Here is a 19481-nt window from a genome sequence, read left to right on the forward strand (position 1 = left end):
CCGTAGTTATAGAAGACATGCTGTCTGTACTGTCCAGCCGTAGTTATAGAAGACATGCTGTCTGTACTGTCCAGCCGTAGTTATAGAAGAAATGTTGTCTGTAATGTCCAGCCGTAGTTATAGAAGGCATGTTGTCTGTACTGTCCAGCCGTAGTTATAGAAGACATGTTGTCTGTACTGTCCAGCCGTAGTTATAGAAGGCATGTTGTCTGTACTGTCCAGCCGTAGTTATAGAAGACATGTTGTCTGTACTGTCCAGCCGTAGTTATAGAAGACATGTTGTCTGTACTGTCCAGCCATAGTTATAGAAGGCATGTTGTCTGTACTGTCCAGCCGTAGTTTTAGAAGGCATGTTGGGTGATGAAGCTCGTGTCTCTGGGTAATACCAGTGGTCCATAGCTGCTGGTGTGGACGTGGACACATGTCCATACTCATCGCTGGACCAGTGGCTGTAGGAAGTGTGCTATCCTCTTCTCTGCTGCCTTGTTCATGTCCTCAGATGTAGACTTAACGGACGGTCCAAGACGGTCCAAGATGGTCCAAGACCAAAGCAAAATGTCCATCGCCCACTTCTGCTCTGGATCGCGCTGCAGAATCAGCGAGTAGAGTTAGAAACTGCATCACCGTGGCAACCTGCAAAAACAACACAACGAGCAGCGGGCCTCGCTTATCAATACTTCTGTTACACAAACTGCAAAACAACACAACGAGCAGCGGGCACTGTAAGACAGTGCAGGACAAGGCATTATAAGGCAGGACAGTGCAGGACAAGACAGGACAAGGCAGGACAGTGCAGGACAAGACAGAACAGTGCGGGACAGCGCAGGACAAGGTAGGACAGTGCAAGACAAGGCAGGACAGTGCAGGACAAGGCAGGACAGTGCAAGACAAGGCAGGACAGTGCAGGACAAGGTAGGACAGTGCAGGACAAGGTAGGACAGTGCAGGACAAGGCAGGACAGTGCCTTGTCAATTCACTGTCAATTCAATTCACTTCAATATGTGCTTTATTGGCATGACATACGTTTGTGTACATATTGCCAAAGCATGTAAAACAACAACAACACAACAATGATTATAATAATAACAGCAACACAACAATGATTATAATAATAACAGCAACAACAACAATGATTATAATAATAACAGCAACACAACAATGATTATAATAATAACAGCAACAACAACAATGATTATAATAATAACAGCAACACAACAATGATTATAATAATAACAGCAACACAACAATGATTATAATAATAACAGCTACAACAACAATGATTATAATAGTAACAGCAACACAACAATGATTATAATAATAACAACAACAACAACAACAATGATTATAATAATAACAGCAACAACAACAATGATTATAATAATAACAGCAACACAACAATGATTATAATAATAACAGCAACAACAACAATGATTATAATAATAACAGCAACAACAACAATGATTATAATAATAACAGCAACACAACAATGATTATAATAATAACAGCAACAACAACAATGATTATAATAATAACAGCAACAACAACAATGATTATAATAATAACAGCAACAACAATGATTATAATGATAACAGCAACAACAATGATTATGATAATAACAGCAACACAACAATGATTATAATAATAACAGCAACAACAATGATTATAATAATAACAACAACAATGATTATAATAATAACAGCAACAACAACAATGATTATAATAATAACAGCAACAACAACAATGATTATAATAATAATAACAACAACAATGATTATAATAATAACAGCAACACAACAATGATTATAATAATAACAACAACAACAACAACAATGATTATAATAATAACAGCAACAACAACAATGATTATAATAATAACAGCAACACAACAATGATTATAATAATAACAACAACAAGAATGATTATAATAATAAAAGCAACAACAATGATTATAATAATAACAGCAACACAACAATGATTATAATAATAACAGCAACAACAACAATGATTATAATAATAACAGCAACACAACAATGATTATAATAATAACAGCAACAACAACAACAATGATTATAATAATAACAGCAACAACAACAATGATTATAATAATAACAGCAACACAACAATGATTATAATAATAACAGCAACAACAACAATGATTATAATAATAACAGCAACACAACAATGATTATAATAATAACAGCAGCACAACAATGATTATAATAATAACAACAACAACAACAATGATTATGATAATAACAGCAACAATGATTATAATAATAACAGCAACACAACAATGATTATAATAATAACAGCAACAACAATGATTATAATAATAACAGCAACACAACAATGATTATAATAATAACAGCAACAACAACAATGATTATAATAATAACAGCAACACAACAATGATTATAATAATAACAACAACAACAACAATGATTATAATAATAACAGCAACAATGATTATAATAATAACAGCAACACAACAATGATTATAATAATAACAGCAACAACAACAATGATTATAATAATAACAGCAACAACAACAACGATTATAATAATAACAACAACACAACAATGATTATAATAATAACAACAACAACAATGATTATAATAATAACAGCAACACAACAATGATTATAATAATAACAGCAACAACAACAATGATTATGATATTAAACAACAATAGGTTGTCAGCTCTCTCATGAGTTGTGCCTGGTGGCCACCAGATGCATTGCTGAAAAACCCGGTTTCTGTTTCATCAGATGACAGACTGCTGAGCCTCGTGCTCCTGGGCCACTTTGCAGAACTCCTAGAGTGTTGTCGTCTGCATGTTCTATTCGGCACTGGTTTGGTCAGTTTTGTTTACTCAGTACTGGTTTGGTTTGGTCAGTGTTGTTTATTCAGTACTGGTTTGGTTTGGTCAGTTTTGTTTACTCAGTACTGGTTTGGTTTGGTCAGTATTGTTTATTCAGTACTGGTTTGGTTTGGTCAGTGTTGTTTATTCAGTACTGGTTTGGTTTGGTCAGTTTTGTTTACTCAGTACTGGTTTGGTTTGGTCAGTATTGTTTATTCAGTACTGGTTTGGTTTGGTCAGTGTTGTTTATTCAGTACTGGTTTGGTTTGGTTTGGTCAGTTTTGTTTATTCAGTACTGGTTTGGTTTGGTGCCGCAATAGGTGCCGTCCCCCACTGTCTCTCAGGTTGTGTCAAGATAATATAGATCTTGCTGCAATGCTCGCCGCTGCCCCCCTCCCAGGACCCCCCGCAGCTTACTTGCGTCCTCCATGTCCCGTTACTCTGGAGTCACATGTTCCAGTTCCTGGACAAAAGCCCGGCGCTGCTTTTCACATGTGTCACGTTTAAGGAGGAAGTGCCCCTCTGCCTCTGTCTCTGTCTCTTTCCTTTGGGAGTTGGTGCTCATCCCACAGTGCTTCCTCCCTGGTCCACTCCAGCTTTGTGAGACTGCATGTCCTGGCTCCGAGCGGAGTTGTTGGTACTGTGTGTGTGTGTGTGTGTGTGTGTGTTGTTTGTTGGTACTGTGTGTGTGTGTGTGTGTGTGTGTGTGTGTGTGTGTGTGTGTGTGTGTGTGTGTGTGTGTGTGTGTGTGTGTGTTGTTTGTTGGTACTGTGTGTGTGTGTGTGTGTGTGTGTGTGTGTGTGTTGTTTGTTGGTACTGTGTGTGTGTGTGTGTGTGTGTGTGTGTGTTGTTTGTTGGTACTGTGTGTGTGTGTGTTGTTTGTTGGTGCTGTGTGTGTGTGTGTGTGTGTGTGTGTGTGTGTGTGTGTGTTGTTTACCTTCAGCGCTTTGTTATAACACGGGCTGAGTGACCTTTCAGCCGAGCCTGACCGGAGTTCCTCAGCGACACATGCTAATAGTGCCGTGTGTATGCAGTGTTAATAGTGCCGTGTGTGTACAGTGCTAATAGTGCCGTGTGTGTAGTGTTAATAGTGCCATGTGTATGCAGTGTTAATAGTGCCGTGTGTGTAGTGTTAGTAGCGCCGTGTGTGTAGTGTTAGTAGTGCTGTGTGTGTAGTGTTACTAGTGCTGTGTGTGTAGTGTTAGTAGTGCTGTGTGTGTGTTGTGTTAGTATTGCTGTGTGTGTAGTGTTACTAGTGCTGTGTGTGTGCGACGCTGTCAGGACGTATTCAGCTCTCGTCACCTTTTCTGTTTGCAGCACTAAACACTGGAAGAGTGAATTACTGTGAGACCGGTATTAACAAAATACACACAAAATACACGCAAAACAATGACGAATTACTGTGAGACCGGTATTAACAAAATACACACAAAATACACGCAAAACAATGACGAATTACTGTGAGACCGGTATTAACAAAATACACACAAAATACACGCAAAACAATGACGAATTACTGTGAGACCGGTATTAACAAAATACACACAAAATACACGCAAAATATCGATGAATTGCAGAAAAGACTTGGGACGTTTTAGCCGAGGAAGTGAGGTGAAAGCGGCTGTCTTGGGAATGATGTGAGCAGGTTCCTTGTGTGTCTGTGGAGGCCCCGCTAGCTGCATGTGCAGCTCTGCATCATCATCATCATCATCATCATCATCATGCATAAGAGCCGTCTAGATTTGGAGGAGTCTCCATGTTCTCTCCTGGAGACTTTCTCAGCCTTGCTCAAGTCGGCTGTCTGCTGCAGTCCTTCACAAGGCCGCTCCGTGTCGGCTCGCTGGGAGTCCGGTTCAGGCTTTGGGCGAGGCAGAGTCTGATGCCTTCTTCTTCTCATGCATCCCAGTGTGGTTCGGCTGGATGCTCGGGCTCGTGGTCCACTGGGGGGAGGCCTCACCAGAATCTAGGAGCTCTGCCACCGTGTGGCAGGTTTTCCTCAGGGGTTGACCAGATTTGGCTCCATTCATTTTCCCCGTGTCTGTCCATCTCCCAGCCCGTGCTGCTAGTGTGCCCCTCCACAGCAAGGTGGTGCCACCACCATGTGTCTTCTGTTGGACGAGTGATGAGTTGTGCCTGGTGGCCACCAGATGCATTGCTGAAAAACCCGGTTTCTGTTTCATCAGATGACGGACTGCTGAGCCTCGTGCTCCTGGGCCACTTTGCAGAACTCCTAGAGTGTTGTCGTCTGCATGTTCTATTCGGCACTGGTTTGGTCAGTGTTGTTTATTTGGTACTGGTTTGGTTTGGTCAGTTTTGTTTACTCAGTACTGGTTTGGTTTGGTCAGTATTGTTTATTCAGTACTGGTTTGGTTTGGTCAGTTTTGTTTATTCAGTACTGGTTTGGTTTGGTCAGTGTTGTTTATTCAGTACTGGTTTGGTTTGGTCAGTATTGTTTATTCGGTACTGGTTTGGTTTGGTCAGTATTGTTTATTCAGTACTGGTTTGGTTTGGTCAGTTTTGTTTATTCAGTACTGGTTTGGTTTGGTCAGTGTTGTTTATTCAGTACTGGTTTGGTTTGGTCAGTTTTGTTTACTCAGTACTGGTTTGGTTTGGTCAGTACTGTTTATTCGGTACTGGTTTGGTTTGGTCAGTGTTGTTTACTCAGTACTGGTTTGGTTTGGTCAGTATTGTTTATTCAGTACTGGTTTGGTTTGGTCAGTATTGTTTATTCAGTACTGGTTTGGTTTGGTCAGTGTTGTTTATTTGGTACTGGTTTGGTTTGGTCAGTTTTGTTTACTCAGTACTGGTTTGGTTTGGTCAGTGTTGTTTATTTGGTACTGGTTTGGTTTGGTCAGTATTGTTTATTCAGTACTGGTTTGGTTTGGTCAGTGTTGTTTATTTGGTACTGGTTTGGTTTGGTCAGTTTTGTTTACTCAGTACTGGTTTGGTTTGGTCAGTATTGTTTATTCAGTACTGGTTTGGTTTGGTCAGTTTTGTTTATTCAGTACTGGTTTGGTTTGGTCAGTGTTGTTTATTTGGTACTGGTTTGGTTTGGTCAGTTTTGTTTACTCAGTACTGGTTTGGTTTGGTCAGTATTGTTTATTCAGTACTGGTTTGGTTTGGTCAGTTTTGTTTATTCAGTACTGGTTTGGTTTGGTCAGTGTTGTTTATTCAGTACTGGTTTGGTTTGGTCAGTATTGTTTATTCAGTACTGGTTTGGTTTGGTCAGTTTTGTTTATTCAGTACTGGTTTGGTTTGGTCAGTGTTGTTTATTCAGTACTGGTTTGGTTTGGTCAGTGTTGTTTATTCAGTACTGGTTTGGTTTGGTCAGTATTGTTTATTCAGTACTGGTTTGGTTTGGTCAGTGTTGTTTATTCAGTACTGGTTTGGTTTGGTCAGTTTTGTTTATTCAGTACTGGTTTGGTTTGGTCAGTGTTGTTTATTCAGTACTGGTTTGGTTTGGTCAGTATTGTTTATTCAGTACTGGTTTGGTTTGGTCAGTATTGTTTATTCAGTACTGGTTTGGTTTGGTCAGTGTTGTTTATTCAGTACTGGTTTGGTTTGGTCAGTATTGTTTATTCAGTACTGGTTTGGTTTGGTCAGTATTGTTTATTCAGTACTGGTTTGGTTTGGTCAGTATTGTTTATTCAGTACTGGTTTGGTTTGGTCAGTATTGTTTATTCAGTACTGGTTTGGTTTGGTCAGTATTGTTTATTCAGTACTGGTTTGGTTTGGTCAGTATTGTTTATTCAGTACTGGTTTGGTTTGGTCAGTATTGTTTATTCAGTACTGGTTTGGTTTGGTCAGTTTTGTTTATCCAGTACTGGTTTGGTTTGGTCAGTACTGTTTATTCGGTACTGGTTTGGTTTGGTCAGTGTTGTTTATTCAGTACTGGTTTGGTTTGGTCAGTATTGTTTATTCAGTACTGGTTTGGTTTGGTCAGTATTGTTTATTCAGTACTGGTTTGGTTTGGTCAGTATTGTTTATTTGGTACTGGTTTGGTTTGGTCAGTATTGTTTATTCAGTACTGGTTTGGTTTGGTCAGTATTGTTTATTCGGTACTGGTTTGGTTTGGTCAGTATTGTTTACTCAGTACTGGTTTGGTTTGGTCAGTATTGTTTATTCAGTACTGGTTTGGTTTGGTCAGTTTTGTTTATTCAGTACTGGTTTGGTTTGGTCAGTATTGTTTATTCAGTACTGGTTTGGTTTGGTCAGTATTGTTTATCCAGAAATGGTTTTGTTAGGTCAGTGTTGTTTATTTGGTACTGGTTTGGTTTGGTCAGTGTTGTTTATTTGGTACTGGATCTGTCAGTATTGTTTTTTCGGTACTGGTTTGGTTCGGTCAGTGTTGTTTATTTGGTACTGGTTCTGGCAGTGTTGTTTATTCGGTACTGGTTTGGGTCTGTCAGTGTTGTGTATTCGGTACTGGTTCTGGCAGTGTTGTTTATTCGGTACTGGTTTGGGTCAGTGTTGTTTATTCGGTACTGGTTTGGGTCTGTCAGTGTTGTGTATTTGGTACTGGTTCTGACAGTGTTGTTTATTCGGTACTGGTTTGGGTCAGTGTTGTTTTTTCGGTACTGGTTTGGTTCGGTCAGTGTTGTTTATTTGGTACTGGTTCTGGCAGTATTGTTTTTTCGGTACTGGTTTGGTTCGGTCAGTGTTGTTTATTTGGTACTGGTTCTGGCAGTATTGTTTTTTCGGTACTGGTTTGGTTCGGTCAGTGTTGTTTATTTGGTACTGGTTCTGGCAGTATTGTTTTTTCGGTACTGGTTTGGTTAGGTCAGTGTTGTGTATTCGGTACTGGTTCTGGCAGTGTTGTTTTTTCGGTACTGGTTTGGTTCGGTCAGTGTTGTTTATTCGGTACTGGTTTGGTTCGGTCAGTGTTGTTTATTCGGTACTGGTTTGGTTCGGTCAGTGTTGTTTATTCGGTACTGGTTTGGTTCGGTCAGTGTTGTTTATCCGGTACTGGTTTGGGTCAGTGTTGTTTATTCGGTACTGGTTTGGGTCTGTCAGTGCTGTTCTTCAGGAGACTTGGTGCTGCTGAGCACAACGTGCCGACCTCCCGTTTCACAGACACAGCACTAATGTGCTTTGTAAACCGTGCTGGACGGAAGAGAGTCCAACCTCTGAAGGACCCTGTGGGCTGCCGGGCTGTCCTCCTCTTGCCTTTGTGTGTTTGTCCAGTACAGGTCTGCATGTTGTCGGGCCCAGAGGGACGTTTGTCAGACGGAGCAGGCGTCGCACAACGGTCACGCACTTGAAATATGAATAATGTAAAAACGGTTGTCCCTGTGTCTCTGTCTGTCCATGGTTTAACATGGTTGTGTGTGTGTGTGTGTGTGTGTGTGTGTCCTCTCCAGAACCTGCTGTCAGAGAAGGTTGACCAGATGATGGAGTGGTCCTCCCGTCGTTCTGTGGTTCGCATGAACGGGGACAAGTTCCGCCGCTTCGTCAAGGCCCCGCCCAGAAACTACTCGGTCATCGTCATGTTTACTGCTCTACAGCCTCAAAGGCAGTGCTCCGTCTGCAGGTACTGCACGCCACGCCCCCCGCCAGCTGAAGCCCCGCCCACTTAGTTTAGCACCAGCCTGAGTGCCCAGCCCCTTCCTTCACATCCTGCTTTAGGGAGGCCTGAGGCCTCCTAGCAAGTACTTAAATCTTGTGGTGAGGTTCATATGCCATGAGGTTATCTTGAACCACACACACACACACACACACACACACACACACACACACACACACAAACACACACACACACACACAAACACACACACACACACACACAAACACACACACACACACAAACACACACACACACACACACAAACACACACACACACACACACACACCCACACACACACACACACACACACACACACACACACACACACACACAAACACACACACACACAAACACACACACAAACACACACACACACACCCACACACACACACACACACACACACACAAACACACACACACACACAGATACTCAAACCTGGGGTCCGTGGTGGTGTAGCGGTCTAAGCCTCGGCTTGGTGTCGATGCAGTTGCCCACTGGGGACCGGGGTTCGCGCCCCGGTCTCGTCAGATCCGACTATGGCCGGACTCGATGAAGCAGCGATCACTGGCAACGTTGTCTTCGGGGGAGGGGGGGGGAGTCGGCTTGTGTTCATCATGTGAATGTGTCTGTGTGTGTGTCGGAAGAAACAGTGGTTCGGCTTGGATTCGCCTTGTCACGAAAGTGGGGAGGCGTCTCCTTCCAGACTGCCGGCCGGCCGGAGAGATGCAGTTGGCGAATGCATGATGCAGTACGAGGGTGGGTGTTTGAATTAAAATAGGGATCAACTGGCCACTAAATTGGGAGAAAAAAGGGAAAAATCAGAAATAAATGTATAAAAGAAAAAAACAGATACTCAAACCTGGAGTATGAACCATGACCTGAAGCATGCGCCCCTTGCTCCAAACACTCACACGTAAACACACACATACTTACAGCTGTACTACTACTGCTACTACCACTACTACTACTACTATCTCTACTACTACTACTACTACTACTACTACTACTGCTACTACCACTACTAATACTACTACTGCTACCACCACGACTACTACTACTGCTACCACCACTACTACTACCACTACTACTACTACTACTGCTACCACCACTACTACTACTACTACTACTACCACTACTAGTACTAGTGCTACCACCACTACTGCTACTACCACTACTACTACTGCTACCACCACTACCACCACTACTACTACTACTACTACTGCTACTACCACTACTACTACTACTGCTACCACCACGACTACTACTACTGCTACCACTACTACTACTACTACTGCTACCACCACTACCACTACTACTACTGCTACCACCACTACTACTACCACTACTACTACTGCTACTACTACTACTACTACTACTACTGCTACCACCACTACTACTACTGCTACCACCACTACTACTACCACTACTACTACTACTACTGCTACCACCACTACTACTACCACTACTACCACTACTACTACTACTACTACTGCTACTACCACTGCTACTACCACTACTACCACTGCTACTACTACTACTGCTACCACTACTACTACTAGTGCTACCACCACTACTACTACCACTACTACTACCACTACTACTACTACTACTGCTACCACCACTACTACTACCACTACTACTACTACTACTACTGCTGCTACCACCACTACTACTACCACTACTACCACCACTACTACTACTACTGCTACTACCACTGCTACTACCACTACTACCACTGCTACTACCACTACTACTACTACTACTACTGCTACCACTACTACTACTAGTGCTACCACCACTACTACTACCACTACTACTACCACTACTACTACTACTACTACTACTACCACCACTACTACTACCACTACTGCTACCACCACTACCACTACTACTACTACCACTACTACCACTACTACTACTACTACTATTATTATTCATAGCTGCTCCCGCTAGGGGGCGCCACAGCGGATCATCCGTTTCCATCTCTTCCTGTCCTCTGCATCTTCCTCTGTCACACCAGCCACCTGCATGTCCTCCCTCCCTCACCACCTCCATAAACCTCCTCTTTGGCCTTCCTCTTCTCCTCTTCCCTGGCAGCTCCTTATTCAGCATCCTTCTCCCAGTATACCCATGTATATTTACATATCCTCACACACACTCACATATACTATGTACACCACTTGCTGCAAGAAGAAAGCCCAGAACATCATGAAGGACACCACCACCCCACCCATGTTCTGTTCTCGCTCCTTCCATCTACACCACAACACCAGCGGAGCATCACACCACCCACCAGCCGCCGTCTCACTTTGTTTCCACAGGCACTCACGTTGCTGAGCAACTGACATGCCATATGCACCCTACATGGTTGTTATTGTGTACTGTATATTGTGTGTATAATGTGTGAATTCATTGTGTACATAGTCTATATGGGTCTTCAGTGTTGTCTTTTTTTGGGGTTGGGGGGGGGGACGGTGTGTCCTTGTGTCCCTTGCGTTATGGTAGAGAGAGTCAGAGCACCAGAAGCATTCTAATACATGTGACAACGTTGAACCCGGACACGCGTGTCTGCGGATGGACCCGGACACGCGTGTCTGAGGATGGACCTGGACACGTGTGTCTGAGGATGGACCTGGACACGTGTCTGGGGATGGACCCGGACACGTGTGTCTGAGGATGGACCCGGAGATGAACCCGGACACGTGTGTCTGAGGATGGACCCGGACACGTGTGTCTGAGGATGGACCTGGACACGTGTGTCTGAGGATGGACCTGGACACGTGTGTCTGAGGATGGACCTGGACACGTGTGTCTGAGGATGGACCCGGACACGTGTGTCTGAGGATGAACCCGGACACGTGTGTCTGAGGATGGACCTGGACACGTGTGTCTGAGGATGGACCTGGACACGTGTCTGAGGATGGACCTGGACACGTGTGTCTGAGGATGGACCCGGACACGTGTGTCTGAGGATGGACCCGGAGATGAACCCGGACACGCGTGTCTGAGGATGGACCCAGACACGTGTGTCTGAGGATGGACCTGGACACGTGTCTGGGGATGGACCTGGACACGTGTGTCTGAAGATGGACCTGGACACGTGTCTGGGGATGGACCCGGACACGTGTGTCTGAGGATGGACCCGGACACGTGTGTCTGAGGATGGACCCGGAGATGAACCCGGACACGCGTGTCTGAGGATGGACCCAGACACGTGTGTCTGAGGATGGACCTGGACACGTGTCTGGGGATGGACCTGGACACGTGTGTCTGAAGATGGACCTGGACACGTGTCTGGGGATGGACCCGGACACGTGTGTCTGAGGATGGACCCGGAGATGAACCCGGACACGTGTGTCTGAGGATGGACCCGGACACGCGTGTCTGAGGATGGACCTGGACACGTGTCTGGGGATGGACCTGGACACGTGTGTCTGAAGATGGACCTGGACACGTGTCTGGGGATGGACCCGGACACGTGTGTCTGAGGATGGACCCGGAGATGAACCCGGACACGTGTGTCTGAGGATGGACCCGGACACGTGTGTCTGAGGATGGACCTGGACACGTGTGTCTGAAGATGGACCTGGACACGTGTGTCTGAGGATGGACCCAGACACGTGTCTGGGGATGGACCCGGACACGCGTGTCTGGGGATGGACCCGGACACGCGTGTCTGGGGATGGACCCGGACACGCGTGTCTGGGGATGGACCCGGACACGCGTGTCTGAGGATGGACCCGGACACGCGTGTCTGAGGATGGACCCGGACACGTGTGTCTGAGGATGGACCCGGACACGTGTGTCTGAGGATGGACCTGGACACGTGTGTCTGAAGATGGACCTGGACACGTGTGTCTGAGGATGGACCCAGACACGTGTCTGGGGATGGACCCGGACACGCGTGTCTGGGGATGGACCCGGACACGCGTGTCTGGGGATGGACCCGGAGATGAACCCGGACACGCGTGTCTGGGGATGGACCCGGACACGCGTGTCTGGGGATGGACCCGGAGATGAACCCGGACACGCGTGTCTGAGGATGGACACAGAATCCAGATACAGATGTGGCTAAATCCAGACTGGTCTCAAGCTTAATGGTGTCCCGTCATCCGGGGGCCAGTTAAAGAAAAGAGTCAGGATGATGTCATGTGCCTTTTGGGGTGTAGAATACAGACACCAAGTCTGTAAACCAGACAATAAAACACAGACAACTGACTCGTCTCTCTCACTGGCACCATACCACTGTCGTATGCGCTCTGCTGGAGGCTTGTTAGGTGTAGGAATTAATCAGACACGTCGCTCCACCCCTTGAGAACGGACATGCACCTCCACCTCCAGCGGCAGCGCGGCAGAATGGTCAGCGCTGTGTTCGTCCTCTCTGTAAACGTGACTCACAGCTCAGGGGCCATAAAAACACTTGGGGGCGATGGACTTCCGAGTTAGGGATGCTGCCAGGACAGGCAGGAAGCAAAGTTTCGGAGCCTGCAGAAAGAGACGGCTCTGCTTAACCAACCGGACCTTAACGTCGTAGAGCTGCGTTGTGCCTACTTCTTCTGCAGCTCAGTAGACACAGAGAGTCAGGGCTGTTCATAGTCCAGATGTAGTGTACCTCAACAGGCGGCATCAGTGGTCCTACTGGCCCAAGTGACATGAAGAGCACATGTCAGCAGGCATCTGCACAGACTCCTCTCCACTAAACCACTGTCTTGCACAGTCACACGGCTTCTGGTACCACTGACAGGGTTACGAACTCCTGCAGTCAGGCGCTGGCAGTACAGAAAATAGAATTTGTCTCGTGCTATATCTGTCATGTTTCTATTTACATGCCTGGAATTCCTTTGAAAAGGAATACAGACAAATAAAACAGTTGCCAGGCAGGGCAGTAGCAAATAGTCGAGTACTTGAAAGGTACCTGCCATGGAAACAGTAGGTCCATATCAGATGCCACTAGAAATGACCAGTTTCCTGGTCCTTGGGCAAACGAACACGGCAAACAGTTCACTATCCTTTCTACTCATCCAGTTTCTAAATCACAAGATTAAGCAGGCTAGTGGCCTTACATGAAATGTGGTTAATTCGTCCGACAACATTACATTGTGTATCACTTTGGAATATTATTCGCACAACCAGCCAGACACGTAAAAAAACATGTTGTCCAGGAAATATTCCCTTACCCGGTGTTTCAGCACTCTGCACACCGTGGTAATGACAGTGTCTTCGTGTTCAATGATCCGGGTAAGAACATCTTCCAAGTGGTCACGTAGATGGTGATGACACGTTTCTGTCAACAACCGCTGTCTCCAGATGAATTGATTCAACCTTCTGTGATTGCAGTGAGAGAGTTCGCCATGTTGCTAAGGTAGACTAATGGTCCAGTTTACTAAGGTAGACTACTGGTCCATGTTGCTAAGGTAGACTACTGGTCCAGTTTACTAAGGTAGACTACTGGTCTATGTTGCTAAGGTAGACTACTGGTCCAGTTTACTAAGGTAGACTACTGGTCCATGTTGCTAAGGTAGACTACTGGTCCAGTTTACTAAGGTAGACTACTGGTCCATGTTGCTAAGGTAGACTACTGGTCCATGTTGCTAAGGTAGACTACTGGTCTATGTTGCTAAGGTAGACTACTGGTCTATGTTGCTAAGGTAGACTAATGGTCCATATTGCTAAGGTAGACTACTGGTCTATGTTGCTAAGGTAGACTACTGGTCCAGTTTACTAAGGTAGACTACTGGTCCATGTTGCTAAGGTAGACTACTGGTCCAGTTTGCAGTAGGGAGGACAGTGGAATGGTGAGGATGCAAGGAGTAGAGGTGATGAAGGCGTATGAGTTTAAATACTTGGGGCCAACTGTCCAAAGTAACGGGGAGTGCAGGAGAGAGGTGAAGGAGAGAGTGCAGGCAGGGTGGAGTGGGTGGAGAAGAGTGTCAGGAGGGATGTGTGACAGAAGGGTACCAGCAAGAGTTAAAGGGAAGGTTTACAAGATGGTAGTGAGACCAGCTATGTTGTATGGTTTGGAGACAGTGGCACTGATGAAAAGACTGGAGGTGGAGCTGGAGGTGGCAGAGATGAAGATGATAAGATTTTCATTGGGAGTGATGAAGAAGGACAGGATTAGGAACGAGTATATTAGAGGGACAGCTCAGGTTGGACGGTTTGGAGACAAAGCAAGAGAGACAAGATGGAGATGGTGTGGACATGTGTGGAGGAGAGATGCTGGGTATACTGGGAGAAGGATGCTGAATATGGAGCTGCCAGGGAAGAGGAGAAGAGGAAGGCCAAAGAGGAGGTTTATGGAGGTGGTGAGGGAGGACATGCAGGTGTGACAAAGGAAGATGCAGAGGACAGGAAGAGATGGAAATAGATGATCTGCTGTGGCGCCCCCTAATGGGAGCAGCCAAAGGTAGTAGTAGTAGTAGTAGTAGCAGTAGCAGTAGCAGTATGAACACCATTATAATGTCTATATACGTATATACGCTGCGTTTTTGATCAGAGAAACTCTTCTTCAGTGTCAGTGTGCTGCCGGTGGCCATTTCACTGTTTGGTTTGACCTTGAAGACACTAAGACGATGATCCTGGTAATCAGTGAATCGCATTACAAAAGCAAAAGACAACCTTTAATTGGCCTTGCATGAAGGTGAGCCTATTTGTTGGGGAAAACCTTGATACTTGAGTAGCGTACAACAGGTTGTTGGCGTTACCATGTAGTTGGGCAGATATATATATATATATATATATTTTATGTGACTACAGACACATCTACAGTGCTCCTGGAAGTCCTGGTATTATGTCCTCCGGTGCACAGGCAATGAGCAGTACAAGCCTGTCCAAAATGCTGCTCATTGTGGCATCACATTGGGAGGTGACTGATCAAATCCAGCCAGTCAGCTGTGTTGTGAACTGATCAGCTGGGTTTGATCAGCCCCCTCCCAGTGAGCTGTGACACGATGAGCTGTGTCCCAGTAGGCTGTGTCCCAGTAGGCTGTGTCCCAGTGAGCTGTGTCCCAGTGAGCTGTGTCCCAGTAGGCTGTGTCCCAGTGAGCTGTGTTGTGAACTGATCAGCTAGGTTTGATCAGCCCCCTCCCAGTGAGCTGTGACACGATGAGCTGTGTCCCAGTAGGCTGTGTCCCAGTAGGCTGTGTCCCAGTGAGCTGTGTTGTGAACTGATCAGCTGGGTTTGATCAGCCCCCTCCCAGTGAGCTGTGACACGATGAGCTGTGTCCCAGTAGGCTGTGTCCCAGTAGGCTGTGTCCCAGTGAGCTGTGTCCCAGTGAGCTGTGTCCCAGTGAGCTGTGTTGTGAACTGATCGGCTGGGTTTGATCAGCCCCCTCCCAGTGAGCTGTGACATGATGAGCTGTGTCCCAGTGAGCTGTGTCCCAGTGAGCTGTGTCCCAGTGAGCTGTGTCCCAGTGAGCTGTGTCCCAGTGAGCTGTGTCCCAGTGAGCTGTGTTGTGAACTGATCAGCTAGGTTTGATCAGCCCCCTCCCAGTGAGCTGTGACACGATGAGCTGTGTCCCAGTAGGCTGTGTCCCAGTGAGCTGTGTCCCAGTAGGCTGTGTCCCAGTGAGCTGTGTTGTGAACTGATCAGCTGGGTTTGATCAGCCCCCTCCCAGTGAGCTGTGACATGATGAGCTGTGTCCCAGTAGGCTGTGTCCCAGTAGGCTGTGTCCCAGTGAGCTGTGTCCCAGTAGGCTGTGTCCCAGTGAGCTGTGTTGTGAACTGATCGGCTGGGTTTGATCAGCCCCCTCCCAGTGAGCTGTGACATGATGAGCTGTGTCCCAGTAGGCTGTGTCCCAGTAGGCTGTGTCCCAGTGAGCTGTGTCCCAGTGAGCTATGACACGATGAGCTGTGTCCCAGTGAGCTGTGTCCCAGTAGGCTGTGTCCCAGTGAGCTGTGACACGATGAGCTGTGTCCCAGTGAGCTGTGTCCCAGTAGGCTGTTTCCCAGTAGGCTGTGTCCCAGTAGGCTGTGTCCCAGTGAGCTGTGTCCCAGTAGGCTGTTTCCCAGTAGGCTGTGTCCCAGTGAGCTGTGACACGATGAGCTGTGTCCCAGTGAGCTGTGTCCCAGTGAGCTGTGTCCCAGTGAGCTGTGACACGATGAGCTGTGTCCCAGTGAGCTGTGTCCCAGTGAGCTGTGTCCCAGTGAGCTGTGACACGATGAGCTGTGTCCCAGTGAGCTGTGTCCCAGTAGACTGTGTCCCAGTAGGCTGTGACACGATGAGCTGTGTCCCAGTGAGCTTTGTCCCAGTAGGCTGTGTCTCAGTGAGCTGTGTCACGATGAGCTGTGTCCCAGTAGTCTGTGTCCCAGTGAGCTGTGTCCCAGTAGGCTGTGTCCCAGTGAGCTGTGACACGATGAGCTGTGTCCCAGTGAGCTTTGTCCCAGTAGGCTGTGTCTCAGTGAGCTGTGTCACGATGAGCTGTGTCCCAGTAGTCTGTGTCCCAGTGAGCTGTGTCCCAGTAGGCTGTGTCACGATGAGCTGTGTCCCAGTGATCTGTGTCCCATTAGTCTGTGTCCCAGTGAGCTGTGTCCCAGTGAGCTGTGTCACGATGAGCTGTGTCCCAGTGAGCTGTGTCCCAGTAGGCTGTGTCACGATGAGCTGTGTCCCAGTGATCTGTGTCCCATTAGTCTGTGTCCCAGTGATCTGTGTCCCATTAGTCTGTGTCCCAGTGAGCTGTGTCCTAGTGAGCTGTGTCCCAGTGAGCTGTGTCCCAGTGAGCTGTGTCACGATGAGCTGTGTCCCAGTGAGCAGTGTCCCAGTAGGCTGTGTCCCAGTGAACTGTGTCCCAGTAGGCTGTGTCCCAGTGAGCTGTGTCCCAGAAGGCTGTGTCCCAGTGAGCTGTGTCCCAGAAGGCTGTGTCCCAGTAGGCTGTGTGCCAGTGAGCTGTGTCACGATGAGCTGTGTCCCAGTGAGCTGTGTCCCAGTGAGCTGTTTCCCAGTAGGCTGTATCCCAGTAGGCTGTGTCCCAGTGAGCTGTGTCCCAGTGAGCTGTGTCCCAGTGAGCTGTTTCCCAGTAGGCTGTATCCCAGTAGGCTGTGTCCCAGTGAGCTGTGTCCCAGTGAGCTGTGTCCCAGTGAGCTGTGACACGATGAGCTGTGTCCCAGTGAGCTGTGTCCCAGAAGGCTGTTACCCAGTGAGCTGTGTCCCAGTGAGCTGTGTCCCAGTGAGCTGTGACACGATGAGCTGTGTCCCAGTGAGCTGTGTCCCAGAAGGCTGTTACCCAGTGAGCTGTGTCCCAGTGAGCTGTGTCCCAGTGAGCTGTGTCCCAGTGAGCTGTGTCCCAGAAGGCTGTTACCCAGTGAGCTGTGTCCCAGTGAGCTGTGTCCCAGAAGGCTGTGTCCCAGTGAGCTGTGTCCCAGTGAGCTGTGTCCCAGTGAGCTGTGTCCCAGTGAGCTGTTTCCCAGTAGGCTGTGTCCCAGTGAGCTGTGTCCCAGTGAGCTGTGTCCCAGTGAGCTGTGTCCCAGTGAGCTGTGTCCCAGTGAGCTGTGTCCCAGTGAGCTGTGTCCCAGAAGGCTGTGTCCCAGTGAGCTGTGTCCCAGTGAGCTGTGTCCCAGAAGGCTGTGTCCCAGTGAGCTGTGTCCCAGTGAGCTGTGTCCCAGAAGGCTGTGTCCCAGTGAGCTGTGTCCCAGTGAGCTGTGTCCCAGTGAGCTGTGTCCCAGTAAGCAGAAACATCCTGTACACAGCACAATAAGAGAACACCGGGAGAGGACGGGATCTTCTTCATACAGAGGAAGAACACTGGTGTATAAGTTATATTTGTGTGCTGTGAAATACGGATTGACGTCCTTAATACAGTTCCCATGTATTTACGTTGCGTGCCTGTCTCCCGCCTCCCTGGCAACCAGGCGGCATCCCCTTGTGGGGCAGTTTGTAGGTTTCAGGGCAGTGGTGTACACTACCGGCCGGTTAGACACAGCGGCAGTCCGAGTCTCCTCCATCCTGGCTCACTAAGAAGACTACGGTCAGTTACAGCCACGTGGGGTCAGTGACACACACCTCTGTGCTCTTGGCTGAGGCTGCAGATTCGCCGGTCCACGTTCACCAAATCTGAACTCCACGCGAAGCAAAGACGCACATTTCTTCCACCACCGGAAGCAAATGTTTTATTCACCCCTTCGCTCACGTAGATTGGAAGTGAATGGGAAGCGAATATTTGCCAGTGGCGGCACGGTGACCCAGTGGTTAGCGCTGTCGCCTCACAGCATGAAGGTCCTGGGTTCGAACCCCAGGGTTGTCCAACATTGGGGGTCATCCCAGGTCATCCTCTGTTTGGAGTTTGCATGTTCTCCCTGTGTCTGCGGTATTGTTTCTCCAGGTGCTCTGGTTTCCCCCACCATCAAAAAGACATGCTTGTTAGAGTCCGTACTCCTGTCTGCACCCCTGAGCAAGGCATGGCAGGAAGAGCTGGAGTTGGTCCCCGGGCGCTGCATGGTGGCTGCCCACTGCTCCTAGCTACACAGCTGGGACGGGTTACCTGCAGAGCAGAATTTCTCCACGGGGTCAATAAAGTAGTAAAAGCTGGTGGCCGAGAGGGATTATATTTGTGTGAGTCTATGCTTTGTTTTTTAAGGACAAGCGTCCTCATTCTGCCTTTAAGTGAGGTGAGCATACAATTTTTCCTGGCTTTCAAGTCCTTCCTTTTTGTGTAGGAAGCAGACTAACTGAATCATATTCTCTTTTGTGTTGCCGCAGCAAGTTTCTTGTACTGTGCACTCCAGTATACATGAAGTTGCCATGTAGTGTGGGAGGCAAAATCGGACCACAAGTGTGTTGCTATGTTTCCAGAGGACATAGCATATGAACTTTAAAGTGAGTGAGTGATACATGATGTCAGTGGCCTATACAGTGGACACACTGTAATGATTATTAACCAGCAATCGAGATTTTTTTTTGTATTCGAGCAAATATTAGTAGGAACGTTTTAGCAGACACTGAAGGTTAATGGGGATTGGGGTCCACTGTCCCTACAAAGTACAAAGCCTATGCTTCTGCCGTGGGCTCAGCAGCTTCCCAGCATCCTCAGGCAGCGCTCCATTTCATTTCACCGTCTACGAT

The 19481-nt window shown here is 47.1% G+C and overlaps 1 protein-coding gene across 1 annotated transcript in view; it reads left to right on the plus strand.

Moving 5' to 3' along the window:
* Window positions 1–19481, plus strand: part of tusc3 (tumor suppressor candidate 3) — a 254083-nt gene that overhangs the window by 66461 nt on the left and 168141 nt on the right. Inside the window, exon 2 of the mRNA XM_056280029.1 lies at window positions 8221–8390. Coding sequence (XP_056136004.1) covers window positions 8221–8390 — 170 coding nt within the window. The remainder of the gene's footprint in view (window positions 1–8220; window positions 8391–19481) is intronic.

The sequence above is a fragment of the Lampris incognitus genome, chromosome 5 (assembly GCF_029633865.1).
Source record: "Lampris incognitus isolate fLamInc1 chromosome 5, fLamInc1.hap2, whole genome shotgun sequence".
In the NCBI taxonomy this organism is placed as follows: domain Eukaryota; kingdom Metazoa; phylum Chordata; class Actinopteri; order Lampriformes; family Lampridae; genus Lampris; species Lampris incognitus.